Source organism: Lepidochelys kempii, chromosome 7, assembly GCF_965140265.1.
Source record: "Lepidochelys kempii isolate rLepKem1 chromosome 7, rLepKem1.hap2, whole genome shotgun sequence".
Lineage (NCBI taxonomy): Eukaryota > Metazoa > Chordata > Testudines > Cheloniidae > Lepidochelys > Lepidochelys kempii.
The window spans coordinates 37,102,329-37,126,588 of NC_133262.1; the positions used below are offsets into that span (position 1 = coordinate 37,102,329).

The window sequence follows — 24,260 nt, forward strand, 5'->3', positions numbered from 1 at the left end:
GCTGGGCTGATTGGAGGAATCAGTCTCAGCTGGGGGCCACACTCCAATCAGGCCACAGCTGGCCCTATAAAGGGGCTGCTAGGCAGGAGCTGGGTCAGTCTCTCTTGGGCAGTAGAGAGAGAAGGACCTGGCTGCCTAGGAACGAATGAAGGTACTGGAATAGAACAGTGCTGGGGAATAGGGCAAAGGAGCTGCAGAGCTCCCGCCTGGAAAAACCCCAGGCTGCAGGTCTAGCCAAAGGCCTAATAGGTACTGGCGTTGCAGGAGTTCAGCCCGGGGTTAGGCAAAGACAGCAGGTTCAAACCCCGCCTTGCCAATGATGAGTAGCTTGCACTGCAGTCCGCCCCAGTGTGTAGGGGCTAGAGGGAGACTGGCAGTAGCCATAGACTCAGGTGAGGTGGGGATAGAGGGTTGGGGGTTCCCCAGAGAGGGGAAACCCAGAGATGGCAGGGGTACTGCCAGGGGGCAGCACCCAAGACAGGGGGACACCGGGGTCCGAGAGGGACTTGGGGCCCAGTGGCAAGTAAGCCACTGGCCTACAGAGGGTGCTCCGGAGGCTGGAACACTAATTCCCTGGATGACCAGCAGGAGGTGCCGGAGGGGTGAGTCTTGCATTGCTACAGGGCCCAATCACAATTTTTTTAAAAAATAGGAAAAAACTCTGATTATACATCTGAAATGGCAGGTCTAACCAGGCAAGATTTCAGAGATCGGCCTCTAAGGTTGCTGGGGACAAACCTGAAAACTTGTTAAAATATGAACAAATAGCAATAATTCTTAAGGGGTTCACATTATATGAATCTGAAATAACCATCTAATAACTTATTAAACAGTGGGCACATGCAAGTTGGTTATGAAAAACTGAAGTGATATGTTAATGCTATGATGAATTACTGTAATCCTGTATTAAAACTAAAAATAATACCCTTTTGTTTTCTTGTTTGTGCTAAACCTCCTCTCTCGCAATACATTTTATAAGGAGTGTGGCTATTTATATTAATACTTACCAATAGCATCTGAATCCTCTACTGGTGAATCAGGAACCCTGGATTTACTAAACCTAGCTTTTGCAGAAACTTTGTCCTTGGTATCCCATATCGTCAGAGTTACTTTGTGATCTCTCAGTTTTATTAGAAACTCATTAGTAACATGAATATCAATACTGTGGTTCCAGGACACCCATATTTGGTCATTTTCAAACCACGGTTTCACAACCTAGGAAGAACAGAGTTGAAAAACATTAATGAATGTGAGAAGTACTGAAGAAAGATTCACACAATGGACATTCTGTTGCCATTTAACTGCGGATATTGAGGGGAAAGGATCCATTAATGACCATATTTTAATTGAATTTTTAAAGAGCCTTAGAATTACAAAACGCCAGACATGTGCACAGGGAGCAGTAAAACATTTAATTAATTCAAGGGGGCATGGATTATACAGCCACTAGATAGATAGTATGGAGTAAAGCACAACATAGCACCCATATAATTTTTCCCACTCAGAGAGCAATTGGCCATCAGCTGGGAGAGGGGTAACAAACTACATTAATAAAGGTATGTGCTAAAAACTAATGAAATTGCTCTTAAAGTGTAAATTAAAATTAGATCATGCTGGGGGTTAGCAGAACCTTTTAAAGAGATCTTGTATGTAATTATGAGTGTGCCAGCTGACTGTCACAGCAGCACATTTTGCAGAGCTAAATCAAAATGGCTATATCAAACAAAATTCAGATTTTGCAAAGATGTGGGATCAAAACAGACGTTAAACGGCCAATAAGAGGAAGAACATATATTGAAGACTGAATGAAATACTACAAGTTTGTATATACACATTTTTAAATGTTGACTTACTATAGACGAAATGAAAGCCCAAGTGCTAAAATCCACCCTATATTCTACATTATCTCATGTGTCTTTGATTTCCAGGGATGTAACTCTGACATCTTTTATCAACATGCAATTGACTTTAAAACATTGTGTTGTTTGGCCAGGAGGTGAAAAAAGAACCTGAATCTTAAAGAAATGGGCAAGAAATCAGACAGCCAATCAGAAGGGCTGGGAATACAGAGGAAAAGATGACAAACAAGATATAAGTTGGCCTTTTTGCATCCAGTGTATGAATACGATATTACATAATCCAAGTGAAAATGTAAAGCCTGCAACCCTTACTCATGGGAAAACTTAATAAGCCTACCCACATAAGTAAGGTGAGTGGGCAGGATTTGGTCCCAAATCTATTTCCAAAAAAAGCCTCAAAACCTTTCAGATGAATATTTGAAAGTAGACATTTTATATATGAAATTTCAGTGGGAGCTAATTTGTCAAACCAATGAAATCACTAGGGCTATTTTGGTAAATAAGGGCTGGATCTTGGAACAACAAATTTCATTTCTGTGAGTTAGCCATGGCCTCTAGGACATCATACCTGAGCACACTCTTTCCTCCACCACCCCCAATCCTTCCTTTATTTATAGAGGACCTTAAATGGCCTAACATAAAATATCAGATACTATTTCTATCCATCATATCATCACCTATTGTACAGAGAGATTTCAGAGTAGCAGCCGTGTTAGTCTGTATCCGCAAAAACAGGAGTACTTGTGGCACCTTAGACTAAGGAATTTATTTGAGCATAAGCTTTTGTGGGCTACAGCCCACTGCATTGGATGCATGCAGTGGAAAATACAGTAGGACAATTTTATATACACAGAACATGAAACAATGGGTGTTACCATACACACTATAACGAGAGTGATCAGTTAAGGTGAGCTATTACCAGCAGGAGAGGGGGGGAAAAAACCCATCTCATTTGTGTCCATTTATTCTTTTACGTAGAGACTGTTCACTTTGGCCAAAGAATAAATGGACACAAATGAGATGGGTTTTTTTCCCCCCTCTCCTGCTGGTAATAGCTCACCTTAACTGATCACTCTCGTTATAGTGTGTATGGTAACACCCATTGTTTCATGTTCTGTGTATATAAAATTGTCCTACTGTATTTTCCACTGCATGCATCCAATGCAGTGGGCTGTAGCCCACAAAAGCTTATGCTCAAATAAATTAGTCTCTAAGGTGCCATAAGTACTCCTGTTCTTTTTGTATAGAGAGAATGTCATAACATAATCTTCACTTTTTCACTGGCTGATTTTTTTTGCTGCACAGCTCCCTCCATCTCTCTAATTTTCCCCATCCCATTTCAAAACACTGCTTGAAACACACTTCCTCCCAGGTTTCCTAAAACAAGCAAGGATCTGATCTTCCTTTTTCTGACTGTTGTTTGCAGTCTTGTTGTAGCCATCCTGATCCCAAGATATGAGAACGTCAAGGTGGGTGGGCAATATCTTTAATTGGACCAACCACTGTTGGTGGGGACAAGCTTTTGAGCTTCACAGAGCTCTTCCTCAGGAAACCCCTCTTCTGGCCTTCAAACAACTCCCCAAGCTCATTAATCAGAGGCTAGCACCCCACAGACCAAGATAAACCAATTCAAAGAGGCACCAGACCCTTACAGAACAACAGATGCAAACCCTACAGGTATATCTCCACTGCTCAGATGATCAATATCCTCCACAATTCACCTTTCAAGATCTATGGGTCCAACATATGCCTAACAAAGAGCGTACCTCATCTAGTGCATCAAATGCCCCAATAACAGCTATGTAGGTGAAACCAGACAATCACTTTGCTCTCAAATGAACTCACAGAACAATGATAAAGAGACAAAAACACGTTATCACCTGAGGATGACCACATTTCACAAAGTGATCACTCCATATCTGGCCTCTCAGTCCTCGTCCTCAAAGGCAACCTGCACAACAACTTCAAAAGAGGAGCCTGGGAACTTAAATTCATAACTCTGCAGGGGGCTAAAAATCATGGATTTAACAGACACACTGGTTTGATGGCTCATTACAACAATTTGTAACATACACTGCAGCCTACTACCCCTCCTTTACCCTAGAACTGCAGAGGTGTTAAGTGCCCACTTCATATTACAGGTTTCAGAGTAACAGCCGTGTTAGTCTGTATTCGCAAAAAGAAAAGGAGTACTTGTGGCACCTTAGAGACTAACCAATTTATTAGAGCATAAGCTTTCGTGAGCTACAGCTCACTTCATCAGATGCATATCGTGGAAACTGCAGCAGACTTTATATATACACAGAGAATATGAACCAATACCTCCTCCCACCCCACTGTCCTGCTGGTAATAGCTTATCTAAAGTGATCATCAGGTGGGCCATTTCCAGCACAAATCCAGGTTTTCTCACCCTCCACCCGCCCACACTTCATATTAAATGGTCTCCTACAGCATGTGTGAATCTCTTAAACTTAATAATCTGTTCCACTTTGTATTTAGCTGTGACACTGCTTCTCCAGACCTGAGGAAGAGCTCTGTGAAGCTGGAAAGCTTGGTTCCCTCTACCAACAGAAGTTGATCCAATAAAAGGTATTACCTCATCCACTTTGTCTGTTACTTTTCTCAGTCATTCACAGCTCACATTCTCTAGTATCCTCATTTCTACTAAAAAGCCTAAGTCTCTAAGGTGCCACAAGTATTCCTCCTTGTTTTTGCTGATACAGACACCACTGTATCTTTTTTTTTTTTTTTTTTTGGCTGATACAGCTACCACTCTGAGACCGCTCACTTCTACCCATCGATGTGCCTTTGCGTGATTCAGTGAAAATCACATAAGATTTTTTGTAATTTTTCAACATTTAAAAATGTTTGTACGTGCTGAATGATTTCTGTTCAGAGATAAAACCTACAAATCATTGGCAGCGCACAGATGGACATTTAGAAAAAGTGTGGGATTTTTAATTGAAAAGTTAATCTCGTAAGGAAAGACAAAATAGGTGAGGTAATATCTTTTATTGGTCCAGTGAAGGACATTACGTCCCCTATCTTGTTTCCCTTATATCCTGGAACCACTACAGATACAAAACTCATGGTCTGTTTGCAGTGTTACTGTACCCATGCCAGTCCTAGCATACAAGACACAAGGCAGGTGAGGTAACATCTTTTATTGGACCAACTTCTGTTGGTGGAAGAGAGAAGACTTCGAGCTTCACAGAGCTCTTCCTTGGGTCCTAACATCACTTGTTTCAGGTCCTGAGGATGGGCTCTGGAAAGTGTACCCCTTCTGCAAACAGAGGTTGGTCCAATAACAGGTATTGCCGCACCTCCTTTCTCACATTTATGTCAGACCTACTATTTCAATCAGCAGGTAGGCTGAATGGTGAGGGAGGCTGAGATTATGAACACTCCTGCCTCATTTAGTGCACGATTTATATGGAACGCAATGAGTGAGGCATCAGGTCACACATTAAACAAATAATACATTAAAAAAGGCATCCAGGGTCTATAATTCTCCATCTCTAAAACTCTCCTACAGTTTTATATCCACTCACTGAGGAAATTAGTGTTGTCGACTGTTTCTGCCTGTAGCACTCTGCTTGAACCTGTGCGGTCGACGGCTAACAGAAAAAGGGAGCGGATGGCAAAAATAGGAAGGAAAAGAAATGGAAAAGTGAAATGACAAAGTGAAAGTACCTTAACTGCACTCTCTCAAGCTAATATACCTTTCTATCATTCATATAAATTGAGCATTTTAACTGCATATGTAATGTACCTGTTTTTATTATGTATTGCCAGACATCATATCAACAACGATTTTGAAAAAATCAGCAACCATAAATTCACTCAGTTGCACTCTTTAAGGAATGCAGAAATTTATATACCACCATTTTGACAGTACACACTTGAGAATCCATGCAATGTACGGACAGACTGCTCAAGTTGTGTCTGTGGGTACCAAAGGCAGTATGAAAAGACTAGCTATCAAAGTGAGGAGGATAACATCAACCAGGCCTGTCCCTCAGTATTCTGGAGCCCTACTCAGCCCCACCATGGGGGGAACGGGGGGGCTGGCTCGGGGCAGGGGGGAACTGCCCCCTGCACTCAGCGGTGGCGTGGCTGGGGCCGGGTCACTGCTTTCCGCCATCGGTGAGTGCAAGCTTGGCCCTGCTGTAGTCCTCAGGGGTGGGAAGGGACAGGGCTGGGGCAGAGCAGAGGCAGGAAGAGGCGGGGCTGGAGCAGAGCAGAGGCAGGGGCTGGATCCGCACGCAGATGCGCAGGGCAGCCCTATACAGCTGTGTACTTTGCGTATGGGTAAGGACAGCTCTGACATCAACATTAATACATTAAAGTTTCAGGCCGTGTTCAGTGTTGATCACTGATAGGTGGGCAGGGCATGATTCATTGTCAAATTAAAGGGCAGTGGTTTCTGGGCAGGAAACAGACTTTCATCCACATTATTCAACTATGCCCTTCACCTGGAAGCAATTTCAATTTAATTTTCCAAGATGGCCCTTATTAAGTTGTGCTCTTGAAGCAAAAGGAAGCTCAGCGAACTGTGCCAAAGACTGAAGTTGCTCAGTGTTCTTGCCCCCACTTTCTGCACTTCCTGAAGCATAGCTGTAATTTTCACTACAGAATTATTGGAGTAATACAGCAACAGCTGTGTACTAGTGAGTTAGCTAACACTGGACTGTCAATACTCAAAAAGTATCACTCCAGGCACAAGTGTTCTGAAGGAGTTGGTGAAAATGTCACAACTAGAAACAGTGCACATTAAAGGTAGTTAGGCCCTAAATGCCTTTGAGGATCCGGGCCTTGGGAGCCTAAGTAACTTAAACACTTTTGAAAGTTTTGCCCCTTGGCAAAAAGAAAGGAACTAAATTAAGTCTTCCGTCTTACAGCACCTCTTCTGTGCTATAGCTTTAAGAGAATTCTAAGCATGGAATGTATATATTACAGCACTAAGTTTTTTGGCCTTTTGGAAAAAAAGCCAATAATAATAACAGGGCAAAATCAAGTTTATGCCCTAGCGGAAACAACAAAAACATTTCAGTAGATACCTTTCAGGGTTTTTTGTTATCTGTCTCTAACTGAAAATATAAAAGCACACAGAAGTTCTTTCTTTCTTTTTTCTTTTTAGTTTAGATAACAACCCACTTTACAAATAAAGGGGATGATAATCAGGGGGCTGAGGTCCCTTTATGCTACAATACATGTCTTATTCACATTATCATAAGTAAGTTTTCCCCTTAATTCAATGTTTAAAAAAAAAAAAGAACCTTTTTGAACACAAAGCTCTGAAGTTAAAATTTTCAGCCAACTATGGCTACATTTCCTATTTTACTTTGAAAAAATCTACAAATTAAACCAATCATGTTGAGAGATTAGAAGAAGAAATAAGTGATTAACTACACTTTCAAAGGTTATATTCAAAATATTTATTTCTCCCATATTCCTCAACTCTTACAGAAGTTATTGGTAGTTGAGGACACTCAACAACCTGCATTGTGCATCTCTCTATACAGTAACTCCTCACTTAACGTTGTAGTTATGTTCCTGAAAAATGTGACTTTAAGCGAAATGATGTTAAGTGAATCCAATTTCCCCATAAGAATTAATGTAAGGTTAGGTTCCAGGGAAATTTTTTTCCCAGACAAAAGACTTATACTCTGTGTGTGTGTGCATATATAAGTTTTAAACAAACAATTTAATACTCTACACAGGGATGCTGATTGTGAAGTTTGGTTGAGGTGGTGGAGTCAGAGGGTGGGATATTTCCCAGGGAATGCCTTACTGCTAAATGATGAACTAGCAATTGGCTGAGCCCTCAAGGGTTAACTCGTTAATGTAGCCTCACACTCTACAAGGCAGCACCAATGGAGGGAGGGGAGACAGCATGGCAGACAGAGACAGAGACACACACCGTGTGTGCGAGAGAGAGATGCGCATTTCTCCTCTAGGTACGCTGACACCACTCATTAGTACACTACCTTGTTAAGTTAATCAGCAAGCAGAGACCGCAGCAGCGACTGCCAGGAAGCCCTGTCTTGTGTCCCCCCCCTTGCTCTATCAAGATGGGGTAAGTAGGGTGCAGGAGAAGGGGGGAGGGGGACACCCTGACATTACACTACTCCCTCCCGCCCCCCGGCCCCAGCAAGCAGGAGGCTTTGGAGAACAGCTCCAAGGCAGAGGGCAGGAGCAGCATATGCCAGCAATTGATAGCCTGCTGGGCGGCTGCCGCACAGGGAACTTAGGGGAGAGGGGAGCTGATAGGGGGGCTGCTGGTCCACCCTAGTTCCAAGCCCCCACCAGCTAGCTCCAACGGGCTGCTCTTCCTGCAAGCAGTGAACAAAGCAGGTGGCTGCCAAACAACTTATAAGGGAGCATTGCACAACTTTAAACGAGTGTGTTCCGTAGTTGATCAGCAACGTAAAAACGTTAACCAGGACGACTTTAAGTGAGGAGTTACTGTACTCATTTTGGAGCTTTGATTCAAACAATTCTATAATATAAAGTGTTTCTACATTAGTATAGACTGAACCTATAAAATGTGATATTATTAGGAAATTTCTTAGGAAGTTACTAGGAATATAATTTAGCTTCTACAAAACAATCTACTATTTTGTAAGAAAAACTGATTAGATGATTTACTTTGCATATGTTTTTTTCAAACTGAAGTCTTATTAAGGAATATACTTTCAATATGTTGTAAAGAATTTAAAGCGCAAATCTCAAACCTTGTCTACACACAGATTTTGTAGTGGCATAACTACTTCAGTTACAGGTGTGATCTCCTTACGTAAATAGTTATTCCAGTACAACCCCTAGTGCAGAAGCATTTATACCGCTATAAAGATGCCTTAAATCAGCGTAGCTTATTCATCTGTCTTGTATGGGAATAAACTATACCCGTATAAGCACCTTTACTTCAATACAATTAAGTCCATACTGGTCGAGTTAAATAACTTGTGTGTGTAGACAAAGCCCAAGTAGTGCTAATAAAAGTATGAGCATGACTCACCTACATCACATGTGGAAGCATTCTCCTGATTCCACTACATGAAGTACAGGACTGTTCAGTTTTAAACCGGCATGACAGCCACTTTTGCATAAATATTTCAGAAATATCTCTTATGCCAAATAGAGATCATAGTAAATAAAAACTAGTTATTCCCAAAATGATAAACATCATACTATTTACCTTGGATTCACATTCCACAAACAGCTTGGCCACCACACCAAACAACACCAAATCAAGTTTCCTAGGCTCAACATCACCTGGTAGAAGGAAGTACTCAATGTGGTAGTAACGCCGCATTTTTGGAATAGCTACTGCATCTTTCCCAGCATTAGACTTTTTTCTCTGCTTGTCAGTTAAATTGGATGGCCTATGTTTTGGACCTAGGAAAAATATTTATATAGATTTAGAGAGTTTCAGATCTTGTCAAGCTCAGCACTGCAACAGAGCCTACAGCCCTAAAACTCCCCACCAACTATGATCCTATGCTACACAGACAACTTGTATGGAAGAAGCAGAACTCCTTACCACACAATGTTGTGTTGCCTATGTACACTCCTGCTACATCCAGATACCCCATTCTACATCAGAACCACACCAGTTCTGTTGCAAAGTTGCCCACAGGCCAAGGAGCTAGATTTGCATCTAATAACACTATTCCCAGATTAGTAATTGATTATATTTTTGATAATACAGCTCACAAATAATAAAGGAAACAGAAAACCTGTCAGTTAAAACTTCAAGTCTATTTAAATAAAGAAAAGAAACCAGATAAAAAGATGTGAGTGTCAAATAGATAGTTACTGGTGAAAGAGTTTTACTAGATTTAAGCTTAGTCCTGCTCAATCCACGGGACAAATATCCCAAATTTCCAATGAACGCAATATCACAAATAATAGTAAAACCAAAGATACAATGAACAAATGTTTGTTAGTAGCCTTCCACGGGACATTGCTGAGCTATGTTCTGTTTAGGGCTTCCAATTAATTGTAGTTAACTCAAGCGATTAACTCAAAAGAAATTAACTCAGTTACAAAAATTAATCACGATTCATCACAGTTTTAATCACACTGTTAAACAACAACAGAATACCAATTGAAATAATAAATATTTGGGGGGGGTTCTACATTTTCAAGTATATTGATTTCAATTACAACCCAGAATACAAAATGTACAGTGCTCAATTTATATTATTTTTTATTACAAATGTTTGCACTGTAAAAAAGATAAACAAAAAAGTATTCTTCAGTTCACCTCACACAAGTTAACTGTAGTGCAATCTCTTTATCGTGAAAGTGCAACTTACAAAAGGGGTTTTTTTGTTACATAACTGCACTCAAAACCAAAACAATGTAAAACTTTAGAGCCTACAAGTCCGCTCAGTCCTACTTCTTGTTCAACCAATCATTAAAACAAACAAGTTTGTTTACATTTACAGGAGATAATGCTGCCCACTTCTTATTCACAATGTCACCTGAAAGTGAGAACAGGCATTCAAATGGCACTTTTGCAGCCAGCATTGCTAGGTATTTATGTGTCAAATACCCTAGACATTCATATGCCCCTTCATGCTTTGGCTATCATTCCAGAGAACATGCTTCCATGCGGATGACGGGTTCTGCTCCCTAACAATTCAAAGCAGTGCAGAATGTAGAAAACATCTCAAAATATTTAAATCAATGGTATTCTATTATTGTTTAACAGTGTGATGAATCTTATTTTTTTAATCATTTGATATTCCTAGTTCTGATGTCTCCTTATTTTATGTTCTTTTCAATATTCCTTAAACATGATGTTTCTGATCCTTTGCACTTTTTCTATAGATCTGCCCTCACAGTTTAAAATACAGGTTTCTCTCTCTCCCCCCATCCCAAATATTGTTTTGGGAATACAGGATCAGGTCTTCAGATGGTGTAAATCAGCATAGCTCCACTGACCTCAACAAAGCTGCACTGATTCACATCAGCTGAGGAATACATGGTTCATAGAGTCATATCATATCAACCAATATTAGCTGTCCAGATTCACTTTAGCATTTCTATTCAGCCATCTGGGGTTTCTCTACAATAGAAAAATGTATAATGCAGATCCAGCACTTAAGTCCATGGTTTATAACTAACAGACGTTTGAGAGGGAAAATGTTTTTTTCCCTCCCCCCGTACCCCCAAGTCTGGGCTAATCCTACAGCCTCTCTCTGTACAGAATTGCCCAATGCTGTCAATAAGAGTTCCACATGTGGCTTCAGAATCAGGCCCATAACCTAGTCTTCATCTCCACTAAGTTGCATATAATATCAAATTTATCACTTGAGTTTTTTGCTTAGTTTCAGTTTTCATTACAAACTACAAACTAAGTCCAGGTTTGCCAAAAGGTTCAATGATGTTCAGAACCTCTTGAGTAAAACCCAGGACCAATTCTTAGTTCCACTTTAAAATCGTACAAAATTAATGGCTATACATGATCTTGACCTGTTAGTAGATGAAGTTATGACAGAATCTCCCTTACAGATACTGGTTTTGTCCCACATATAGTCATACTATAATCCAAATGATTGCTTGCATAAACCTTTAGCCTTCACAGTGAAAGATGCATACAGGGAACTGTTAGAGTCCATTGGAAATATATTTTCCTGATTTTTAGTGCTGATGTATGTATTAGTTGTAAACACTGAACTGTTTGGCAGCTAACAATCCTACAGAATTATTTTAATTAATCATAAATTCATCTGGATTATACATGATGCATGAAAAAAGAAACAGTATCACTATTAGACAAAAAGTAATCTGTATCCTAACTAAATATGGTCATTCCCACAGTTGTATAAGTATCAGTAATGCTGGAGAATAGGCAAGAAAAGATCCTGAAAGTAATAATGTTCATTATATACACCTGAAGGGAGACCAAGATCTGTCAAATAAACAAAGGACAAAAATGAGAATTTTCCAGGCAATAGGGAATTTTAAAACTATAATAAAAACATACTGATTGGGAACATCTGCACATAGATACTATGGTAGCAGGTGCATTAAATATTTATACCTAAGTTAGATACAGTACCTAACCCACCTTTCCCTTAAATTACAATGGAGGTCAATGGGCCAGCTCACAATGAATAAAGATTAGCATAAATTCTTGCAGGACTGGGAATGCTTGAAAAGGGGCTTCACTGGAAAATAAACGTATAGATGAGGTACAGCATAGCAGCAGCTGCCCAAGCTACTCTATACTGACACATCAAGTGAGCCTTAACCTTGATCTAAGGAAACCACGTTTAGAGCTAAAGGAAAGGAGTTTAACCTCCATACCCATTAACCTCTTGGCCACACCAGTGAGATTATAAACACAGGAATCAATTACAATGACTGCTTTTGCAATGACTGACTAAGACCATCAACTTGAATAACACTGGCTACTGAAGAGCTATCAAATGGTAAAGGTTTTCAGTCACTATGACTTAAGCCTGAAACTGAATCTAATGGAAAAAGGCAAGGCAGGGTCCCTCCCCATCACCATTCCCTTGAGCATCTTCTATATAATACTATAAAATTAGCAAGTCAACAGGACTGCACAGTAGTATTACAAGGGTGAGGAGACCCACACACAACTATAGCTAGAAGGAATATAAATGAGCCAACATCCTTTCTGCAGTTTGCCCCCCAATCCCATCTGGGTCTCGAGATGAGCCACAGGGGTTAAAAGAACAGGAGGGGTCATGTCTGGTACCTACCTGCAGCCATTGGCACAGCTAACGAAATTGAGAATGTACATGTTACTGTGTGTGAGGTGTCAAGTTGCTGCAGGCTCTTATCAAAGAACAAGGCCCCGCTGTCTTCGTCCTCGGGGGTGGGGTGGCCACCGTCCCCAAGTCCATTTGGGGTTTCAGTTTCAAAGCTGCTCTCAGAGCCAAGGTCCTCCAACTCCACTTCCACCAGTGCTTCTTCCTCTTCCTCCACTATCTTTGTCTTTGAATCCTGGGCAAGAGGTTCTGTCAGCTCTCCAGAGACGTCCTCCTCTTGCTTTTGCAACACCATCCTATGGCCCAGTCACCAGCACCTTGGTTCTCTGGCTGAAGAGTAGAAAAGGACAAGCCCTTATTCCATTGCTGCTGTATACTGGGAGCGAGCAGTCACCTCTGCCAGTGCCCATGCAGTGGCAGGGAAGAAAAGTTTAGGGGAGGCAGAAAAACCTGTTACTTCTCTCTCAAGAATGCTTTTAAACCCACACATAAAATATCCAGGGATTAATTCCTGGAGGCAGGGAGAAGCCACACAAAGGTCTCCAAGCAGCAGACCAAGGCAAACAGCAAGTCAACATACTTGGCAAATAATAAAGCAAAGCACAGAAAAAACACAAAGGAAAAATGTGTTCAGCTAGTAGCTAGCAAGCTACCGATTTTTTTAAAGGGAAGAGAGATTTTTTTCATGGGAAACCATGAGTAGGAGCAGGGGAAGAGAGCTTAATATAACTTCCCCCACCCACATATAAATCACCAAGGCCCTGATCCTGCAATCACGTAGGCACGTGCTCAGAACCTAGCACAGTAACCCCTGGCCAGAGCAGTAACAGAGGGAAAGCCACCACCCTCCCACGGCACCAGGGAGAAAGTGCCTTTTTCAAACAGCGAGTCCATTAGGAAGACGCTGCGATTCCTGCCCCCAGTGGTGGGTAGCTGGGGCGGGCTTGCGGCGCTCCCCGGGAGACCGGCAGGCAGCAGCAGAGAGCACACCCGAGTTATTAGGGGAACCTGGGTCTCAGTCGACCCGGCGCTGCGCACACACGCAGATACCCCTCCCACCAGCAAACACAGCCTCTCTCTTCTAACCTGCCTTTTTAAACGTGGCATCCAGACTGAGGGAGGCTCCGCGTACCAGAGCCGCCCCCAGCCCGCGCAACAGCAGCCAGAGGAGGAGAGAGTCCTCCAGTTTCCTCGGGCTTCTCCCCTGCAAACGTCCAAGGGGCTCAGCGCTCCCAGCTGCGCTGCGGGGAACGCACCTTTCCCCTGCCCCTGGAAGCGGAGCGGCGAACGCGGCCACCCCTACCCCGGGGCCCGGCTCCCCCAGCCTGCCGCTGGCAACAGAGGGTTCCCCGGGGGCCGAACCCAGCGTTCGCGTGTCCCGTCTCCCTCCGCCTCGCCAAAGAGTCCCCGTTCCGCTCGGCGCCCGAGCGCGCACGGATCCGCGGCGGGGCGAGGTGGCCGTAGAAGTTGCGCGGGCAGAGCGAAAGCCGGGCTGGGAGCTCGGGGCAGAGGCGGGTCTGACCGGCCCACCCGCGGGGAACCCCAGGGCGTCACTGCGGCGTGGGGAGGGGGCACCCCAAGGGCGTGGGGCGAGGGCACGGGGCGGCGGGCGGGGTACACTGCAGGGATCACCGGGGTGCAGCACGAGGAATGCCTGGGTAGCACCAGGATCGCCGTGGCCATCACCCACCGCAGCGGAGGGCAGGGCGAGGCCTCAGCAGGGTACAGCCTCGTGCACTTCAAAGCAGGGACCATGCCTGGGGCCTTCTTTTGCGCCTGTGCAGCGCTTAGCACACTGCGGGCGGAAATGGAAACAAGAAACGAATAATAGTAATAACAACAGGGCACACCAGCAGGCTTGTGCAACACAGTATATTACAGAGACAGACTGTAACTGGACGTTACCCGTGCCAGGTCTCTTTTAAGGCACTAAGCATAGGCCTTTCCATAGGCCCTAGGGCCTGTGGCAGTGACAAGGCACTAAACACAGCCCCTGTAATTTGCCTAAATAGTACCAGTAGAAACTGTACATGTGTCTGAATTACTGCTGGGTCTAGCAGGGACTTTATGTCCTCTTGCTGGCTCCCCTTTCCAACGGCCAGCTGAGTCCTGGCTGGAGCACTGCTCCAATACTGACTGAGAAGAAGGCTTAGTTATTAAATCAACACCCAACTCCTACAGTCCTATTGGTCTACTCCAGAGTCTCCTGTCCACCTACAGAATTAGCTGAACCTTGCTTAGTTTATGAGGCATGACAAAAATTACAGCTGGTGGGAGTAGGGCTGCTAAATTGGATTGATTGTGAGCTAGCTGATGAGAAATAGATGTTCTTCAGTAATGGTCAGCAGAGCCTGAAAGAAAAACAAGGAACACTACTTAAATAAGTCACTGCTCAGAATAGGGAATGAGATGCTGATTCAGGCAAAGGCACTGGAAGTTTAGATGTCTAGTTAATATTCTGTAGAGCAGGGATTTTCAAATTTTTGTACTGGTGACTTCTTTCACATAGTAAGCCTGTGAGTGTGACCCTGCCTTATAAATTTAAAACGCTTTTTAATATATTTAACGCCGTTATAGATCCTGGAGGCAAAGCGGGGTTTGGGGTGGAGGCTGTCAGCTCATGACCCCCCCCATATAATAACCTCATGACCCCCTGAGGGATCCTGACCCCCAGTTTGAGAACCCCTGTAGGAGGGGGGTGAGGTAATATCTTTAATTGGATCAATTGCTGTTGGTGAAAGACAAGCTTTTGAGCTACACAGAGCTCTTCTTCAGGTCTAGTATTCTGTAGGATAATTATTTTTAAATGGGTATTCATGTATTTAAAATTTAACTACAACTTGCCTTAAGGACCTGAATAAATATATTAGGGTATTTTTAACACCATAGGGGGACAACGTGAAACATTTTATGGTGGTTTTTATTTTGCTTGAGATTTAACTTGTGATTATATTAAATAGTCCTGTTTGAAGATTGTTATTGAATTCTTATGTTAGAATCCATGTTGTGATTGATGAGTAAGGTTAGCCATGCATTTAAAATAAGCAACTGCTGTTACAATGTGGCGATTGGTATTTCTGCTGTGTCTCTTCATCAGGATATTTCAAAGAATTTCACTAAAATTAATCGATTAAGCTTTGTGGCATAGGCAAGTATAACTCTACACATTTTACAGAATGATAAAGTGAGACCAGAGATGCTGTGGCCAGTTTGACAGGTGATGCTGTGGTCTAAACTCTGATTGTGCCCCTTGTCTGGCTAGCCATGCCCCCACAACCTAAGGATTCCCAACAGTGCAGAGTTCCCATAGGTTTTGCAGGGAAGGAGAGAATGATTTTGCATAGGTGCAACGCCCTTTTCTCTGACAGATTTGGGGCCTTTTTAGTGGAGGTATTGTTATTTTCATCCATTCCACAGCAAAATTCAGAACAGTTTTCCCTTTATGTAGTATCCTTGTAGAGGACAACAGTCGGGTCTGCCCCGTGAGCCAACATGCAAAACACAAAGAAGGTACCACTGTGAGATTTTTAAAGATAGCTACAGCATTCGACCCAAGGTTTAAGAATCTAAAGTGCCTTCCAAAATCTGAGAGGGATGAGGTGTGGAGCATGCTTTCAGAAGTCTTAAAAGAGCAACATTCTGATGCAGAAACTACGGAACCCAAACCACCAAAAAAGAAAATCACCCTTCTGCTGTGGCATCTGACTCAGATAATGAAAATGAACATGCATCAGTCCACACTACTTTGGATTGTTATCGAGCAGACCCTGTCATCAGCATGGACGCATGTCCCCTGGAATGGCTGAAGCATGAAGGGACATGAATCTTTAGCGCATCTGGCACATGAATATCTTGCAACGCCAGGTACAACAGTGCCATGAGAACACCTGTTCTCACGCTCTGGTGATATTGTGAACAAGAAGTGGGCAGCATTATCTCCTGCAAATGTAAACAAACTTGTTTGTTTTAATGATTGGTTGAACAAGAAGTAGGACAGAGTTGACTTGCAGGCTCTAAAACTTTACATTGTTTTATTTTTGAATGCAGTTTTTTGTACATAATTCTACATTTGTAAGTTCAACTTTCATGATAAAGAGATTGCACTGTAGTACTTGTATTAGGTGAATTGAAAAATACAATTTCTTTCGGTATTTTACAGTGCAAATATTTGTAATAAAAATAAATATAAAGTAAGCACTGTACAGTTTGTATTCTGAGTTGTAATTGAAATCAATATATTTGTAAATGTAGAAAACATCCAAAATATTTAAATAAATGTTATTCTATTATTAACAGTGTGATTAATCGTGATTAATTTTTTTAATCACTTGATAGCCCTACTTTTTAGTCTCTTGGCTACAATCAAGTGTCATATCAGTTAAATATCTGATATGTTCACGATTGTGCCCTGCACTGGTTCTGGGGGAGAAGGGTCAGGTGAAATGATGACTCTAACTAGTTTTTTCCATTTCTAATTTCTGTGACTTGGGGGCGGGGAGGCTGTTTTCCTTGATTTTATACATTATTCTGGGATTTCCCTCAATCTATATTTGTGATAATGCTGAAATAAATGGTGAAAGAAAGGTGACAAGTGACTTAAAATGAGGAGTGGTAGCGCCCTCCAATATACTCCCCTTGTGGCTCTGTTGATCTGACCAGGTACACTAGGATCCAGATGTTAAGAATTATGCATATGCATAATATGTGTTTGCAATTACCAAAGTTATCCATACAGTCATAGTATTTGTGTGGCCAAAGAGCCAGGTGGATCTTTAATTGCGCATGTATATATAAGAACATAAGAATGGCCATACTGGGTCAGACCAAAAGTCCATCCAGCGCAGTATCCTGTCTGCCGACAGTGGCCAATGCCAGGTGCCCCAGAGGGAGTGAACCTAACAGGTAATGATCAGGTGATCTCTCTTCTGCCATCCATCTCCACCCTCTGACAAACAGAGGCTAGGGACACCATTCCTTACCCATCCTGGCTAATAGCCATTATTTAACCTCCATGAATTTATCTAGTTCTCTTTTATACCCTGTTATAGTCCTAGTCTTCACAACCTCCTCAGGCAAGGAGTTCCACAGGTTGACTGTGTGCTGTGTGAGGAAGAACTTCCTTTTATTTGTTTTAAACCTACTGCCCATTAATTTCATTTGGTGGCCCCTAGTTCTTATATTATGGGAACAAGTAAATAACTTTTCCTTATTCACTTTCTCCACACCACTCATGATTTTATATACCTCTACCGTATCCCCCCTTAGTCTCCTCTTTTCCAAGATGAAAAGTCCTGGTCTCTTTAATCTCTCCTCATATGGGACCTGTTCCAAACCCCTAATCATTTTAGTTGCCCTTCTCTGAACCTTTTCTAATGCCAGTATATCTTTTTTGAGATGAGGAGACTACATCTGTACTCAGTATTCAAGATGTGGGCGTACCATGGATTTATATAAGGGCAATAAGATATTCTCCATCTTATTCTCTATCCCTTTTTTAATGATTCCTAACATCTTGTTTGCTTTTTTGACTGCCGCTGCACACTGCATGGACGTCTTCAGAGAACTATCCACAATGACTCCAAGATCTCTTTCCTGATTAGTTGTAGTAGCCCCCATCATATTGTATGTATAGTTGGGATTATTTTTTCCAATGTGCATTACTTTACATTTATCCATATTAAATTTCATTTGCCATTTTGTTGCCCAATCACTTAGTTTTGTGAGATCTTTTTGAAGTTCTTCACAGTCTGCTTTGGTCTTAACTATCTTAAGCAGTTTAGTATCGTCTGCAAACTTAGCCACCTCACTGTTTACCCCTTTCTCCAGATCATTTATGAATAAGTTGAATAGACTGGCCCTAGGACTGACCCTTGGGGAACACCACTAGTTACCCCTCTCCATTCTGAAAATTTACCATTTATTCCTACCCTTTGTTCCCTGTCTTTTAACCAGTTTTCAATCCATGAAAGGATCTTCCCTCTTATCCCATGACAGCTTAATTTACGTAAGAGCCTTTGGTGAGGGACCTTGTCAAGGCTTTCTGGAAATCTAAGTACACTATGTCCACTGGATCCCCCTTATCCATATGTTTGTTGACCCCTTCAAAGAACTCTAATAGATTAGTAAGCCATGATTTCCCTTTTCAGAAACCATGTTGACTTTTGTCCAACAATTTATGTTCTTCTATGTGTCTGACAATTTTATTCTTTACTATTGTTTCAATTAATTTGCCCGGTACTGACGTTAGACTTACCAGTCTGCAATTGCCGGGATCACCTCTAGAGCCCTTTTTAAATATTGGTGTTGCATTAGCTATCTTGCAGTCATTGGGTACAGAAGTTGATTTAAAGGACAGGTTACAAACCATAGTTAATAGTTCCGTAATTTCACATTTGAGTTCTTTCAGAACTCTTGAGTGAATGCCATCTGGTTCCGGTGACTTGTTACTGTTAAGTTTGTCAATTAATTCCAAAACCTCCTCTAATGACACTTCAATCTGTGACAATTCCTCAGATTTGTCATCTACAAAGGACGGCTCAGGTTTAGGAATCTCCCTAACATCCTCAGCCAGGAAGACTGAAGCAAAGAATTCATTTAGTTTCTCTACAATGACTTTGTCACCTTTAAGTTCTCCTTTTGTATCTCGATCATCCAGGGGCCCCATTGGTTGTTTAGCAGACTTCCTGCTCCTGATGTACTTAAAAAACGTTTTGTTATTACCTTTTGAGTTTTTGTCTAGCTGTTCTTCAAACTCCTTTTTGGCTTTTCTTATTACATTTTTACACTTAATTTGGCAGTGTTTATGCTCCTTTCTATTTACCTCACTAGGATCTGACTTCCACTTTTTAAAAGATGCCTTTTTATCTCTCACTGCAGTTATTTTCCCACATAATTCTAGAAATCTGGGCCAGGATGACTGAAGCACTGGCACATACTTATTATTATTACATTCATTTGTAAAGCACCCACCACCACGGCTAAGTATAAGCGCTTGCCCATGTACCAGTTTATGTTTGGAGTTTACTTAGGACTTCTAGATCAAAATTTCATATTTGAGCTCATATTTGCAAATAATCATTCAAAAGGCTTCAGCTTTCAAATTGTCAGCAGCTGAGTTGGAACACACTACAGAAGGATAAAACCATCATTTCTCAAAATTTTTAATATACCAAATATATATGAAATTTTCCCAGTGTAATAACAGTTAGTGTATAGACATTATTATTTATTCTTCGGTGAGCGCTGACAATGTACTCCAGTGATGCACATAACAAGGACAGAGAAACAGGGAATTTACAGTTTATACTAGTTACACTCCATATAGTCAAAACAATTTCATATATACAAGCTATTATGTGTTGAATGACAAACCTTCAGGCAATTAATTTTAAGTAAGATGTTTTGGTTTCTTTAATATAGAGCAATGCAAAATGGCTGACAGACTGTCATCAAACATCTCAGCAGAATAAGTGAACTTTGAAAACGCACCTTTCTCAAGGACACCTATAAACCCTGGCATGGGATCACACCATGTTAACTTTCAGAAATTAATGTGTGTGTGTTAAAAAACAGAAACTGTAAAAATTGGAGAGTGAATCAGGCACATGTTTAACTTCACCCTGCACTCACATTAATTTTGTTTTCAAATTGTCCCACTCCCTTGTCTACATATTGTCTACTTAAACTCTAAAGGGCAGAAGACCTTGTCTTCATATACCTCTGTAAAGTGTCTATCTCACTGCAGAAAATATACAAATAGTAATTAAGCCGCACAACATTGAGGCAAGTACCAAATTTACATGCTTTACCTAAGGCACAGAAAGGTGAAGTGATTTATCCATCATGCAGTGAGTCACCAGTAGAGCAGAAGATAGAACTCCAGTGTCCTAATTCAGCCTCCTGCTCAACACTGCCTCCCATAATGAGATGCTATTCTGTATTTATCATTTTCCCTTTGTATTTTACTGTATACACAAAACTTTTCCAAACATTGCTGGGCCTAATAAACAAGAAGGCAGGTAGCAGATAACTTAGAATATGACAAGGAGAAGACTGTACCATTATTACTGCTATTAGTTCATCCCAGAAGTTTTCTTCTGTGATAGAAGAAGCTTAAGAGACATACAATATTAATTCCAAAGTTATACATATGATCGCCTGTTTGTTAGAAAGGATTTGGGGAAACAAGATGTTTGGTATAAAATCTGTACTTCTATCTCTAGCACAGCACAATATGAAGTCTTTCTAAACCTCATATAGTCTATATTTACCAAGATCACAGGACATCCCTTTCCTGCATGTTCTGTTAACACTCAGATTATCATACATCATGTCAACATACCCGCCCCCTCCCTGCAGTTTGAGGAAGCTAGCCCCTGCCCCAAGGCCCTGCCCCCACTCTGCCCTTTCGACTCCCCCCTCTCGCCAACCATTAGCACAGCCCTGAATCCCAGCTTGCCCACCGGCACCCAGAGCAGTCTGGAGGAGGCCCAGCCGGCTGGCTGGTGCTCAGGCCTGAGCCTAGGTTGCCCAAAGGAGTTCTGAGCCCTGCCACAGCACAGCCCCAGGGCTGTGGCAATTACCAGAGGTTTGGGGAGGCTTAGCCTTCCCCAACCTCCAGTAGCCGCCGTCCATGTCATACATAGACAAACTATACTAACCAGCGTCCTGTATATATAGCTACTATTCATAGCCTGCCTTCTGGCTGCACTATCAGCTTCTTCCTAGTGTATTATTCGGTGATTATGTAATACTAATTTTATATAATTTGATTCACATGATATAGACATATTGGATAAGTCTCCAGTGTGAAGGAGAACTTTTCTCTACAGACCCCGTTAAACAAAAGTATTGAGTGAATAAGACATTTTTAAAAGTTCTGACATGATTTTGCCTGCAAGGTACATTTTCTCCAAAGTCTAACAGTTCTAGCAGGCCTATATAGTACTACTGAGTGACAATCCACCACAGCTATGGGACCATTATATTGTTATTCTGGAACTTTGAATAACAAAGCAGTCAGTGCTAACTACTTGTCCTGCAGCATGTACCAACTCTAAAATAAAAAATTGGTCTACTTCCCTGAAACTCAGAACAGTTGTTTCTATAAGTGACTTTACTGCATTTGAATCTAGATCAGAAACAAGCCCATTCCTAGCTAATGTGGTTACAATTAGCAATCCATCAGCAGTACTGGCAGTCAAATCAAAGTCTTCTCGGTGCAATAAAATTGAGTTGGACTCTTAAATTCAAACATCACTTCTGTTTAATGAATTTCAAAGGCAACATTTTAAATGTTTTTAATTTTCAAATGCTGTCACAACACTGGGAGCAAACACTCCATTGAACTCCAGCTGTCACATATGGCCTTGTTTATTATATGGATTCATCATACAAACGTTCCACTGGTGCTAGTGACAGTGGGAGCCCTGGTGTAGACAAAGTGCTTACATTTTTAACACCATATTATCAGACCCACTGTGAGCTGTTTAGAGAATATGGTATTAAAAATGCTAGCAGATACAGAAGACTTGTGTGCACTAGGCATGACTCCTAGCCCCACTGAAGTCAAGGACAAAAATCCCATTGAATTTAATGGAGCTAATATGGTCTTCCCAACATTGCTAACACTGGTGGAACTGCAGTGCAACAGTGGGAATTTTTTACCAACATCCTTAGTAAACAAGGCTTGTGTGTGTACAAATTCATGTCTTCCTTTTAAAGGTAAAGGTTCTATAAGCAAATGCAAAGCTTCCTTTTTCAAAAAGCGGAAGCCCAATAATACAGAGGCTGAAGTGAGCTGCAGTAGTGTAGTCGAGAGTAAATTGAGTTTTCCCTCTTTTCATCTGGGGAATAAGGAGTTTAGTTTAGATAAATTAATTTATTTCTTTTTTTTACTAATACCCCACTGGTGGAGCTGCAGACTTTTTTGGTCTAGCTGCTCTTACATCATTTTCAAAGATTGCACAATTTACTGAAGGACCTCATCATGCAAAAACAACTGCTTTCAAAGAGATGAGAAAGGAAACGATGTAATGGCCAAGGCATTTACGTTCATATATATCTACTTTGCATCACAGATATAACTTAGGTGAACTGAAACCAGTCTGACCTACTCGTTTTTCCTATAACAATGCAAAATGACAAGCCACAGATTTATCATGCCATTTAATGGTCCTCCATTCTTTTAAAACAGAAGAACAACAGATGCTTAGTGGGCAGTTCAACAAAGGCCCAAATGTCTTCCAAAGGTGTTTTAGTACCTGTATTCTAGCATGAGATATGACCAGAAAACTCAATAGCAACTCCAGGTGTTGCAGTAAAATTTATGTTGACATGTTTACGGTCTGGTAAAGATTCTAATCTTTAAATCAATTATCTCCACTATGGAAATTTTTTAAAATTTAAAATAGCTAGACCAAACCAAGTGTAAGTGTTTCAGCATCTACTCTAAGACCTTTATGCCTTAGTTCAATTGATGTGTCTAGATAGAAGATGTGGATTTACATAATACCTACTAAAATCTCAAAAGCGTTAATGGAACCTTATGAATATAATAGGATTGAAAAAAGAGGTAGGTTTAGATAGAGTTTCATATTTACATACTATGCCATTAAACAAAGTGTTGGGGTTCCCCCAAGACCTCTTTCACTCGATTCCCAAGGAACTCAGTTTGACTGCAGTCTCATCACCCAGGTTTCTTTATTTGGCATACAGCAAAGCTCTAATGAGTTGATCAGACTTAAGTGTAGGGGATGGGCATAAAGCATAGCACACATCCAGTGTTACACAGCAAACCTCTTCCTTTATACACATTTACATTGCATTTACTATACATCAAATTACATGTTTTGGGACCGGCTTGATTCCTTTATAGGAACCAATCCCTGTACAGCATGTTCTGTCCACGCGCTGTCCATGTACGACCTACTCTTTACTTCAGCTTTACCTCATTCCCAATTTACCTTGCCCATTGTAAATGGTTCCCTGAGTGTTGAGCCTTATCTTAGCTAGTACAGATATTCTGTTTCTAGGCTGCTGATCCATTTACTCCCTAGTCCTGTCTCCCAAGAAATGGGGCCTCAACCATGTCCAATTACTTTTGTTAAGCCAGGCCTACACAAAGAAAGCATAGTCATTAAGGATGGGAAAGACTTCTAAGATCATCTAGTCATTCCTCTTGTCAATCAAGAACATGATAGGTTACAAGTTTTGTGAGCTAAAAATGTATCGTGTCAAGTTTTATAAGCAGGAAAAAAAAAACTAAGAGAGAAAATACTCCTTAAGATGAGGTATGAGAATACACTGAGCCTTAACAAACCAGAAATGAACTGATGAAAACCAGGAAGCGGGTTTTACAGTCCCCAGTGGTTGCATAATTACAAAACAAATTACTGTTTTCGAAAATAAACATGCAAAGGAGAGAACATGAGTTGGTAGAGCTCAGTCCCTGGGAAAATAGGGCCTGACCATGAGGGACATTGAGTGCCCTGGAGGAACTCCAGACCTTAAAGCAGTGGTTTTCAACCAGTGATCTATAGATGCCTGAAGGACCACAGACTGAATCTAAGATTTCCAAAGGGGTCTGCACCTCCATTTGAAATTTTTTAGGGGTCTGCAAATGAAGAAAGGTTGAAAACTACTGAG

General features: G+C 41.4%; 1 protein-coding gene across 6 annotated transcripts in view; it reads right to left on the reverse strand.

Moving 5' to 3' along the window:
- CFAP92 (cilia and flagella associated protein 92 (putative)) overlaps window positions 1-14,385 on the reverse strand; it is a 90,944-nt gene extending 76,559 nt beyond the window's left edge. For 4 of the 6 annotated variants that reach the window (XM_073352217.1, XM_073352218.1, XM_073352219.1 and 1 more), the window contains exons 1-4: window positions 13,701-14,069; window positions 12,606-12,940; window positions 9,062-9,261; window positions 1,008-1,215 (exon numbers count right to left, since the gene is read on the reverse strand). In XM_073352217.1, the coding sequence (XP_073208318.1) occupies window positions 1,008-1,215; window positions 9,062-9,261; window positions 12,606-12,909 (712 nt within the window). In that variant the 5' untranslated portion in view covers window positions 12,910-12,940; window positions 13,701-14,069. Of the gene's footprint in view, window positions 1-1,007; window positions 1,216-9,061; window positions 9,262-12,605; window positions 12,945-13,700; window positions 14,070-14,304 lie in introns of those variants that run through there. The other 2 variants (XM_073352215.1, XM_073352214.1) reach the window with 2 other exon arrangements.
- Between the last annotated feature and the right edge of the window lie 9,875 nt (window positions 14,386-24,260).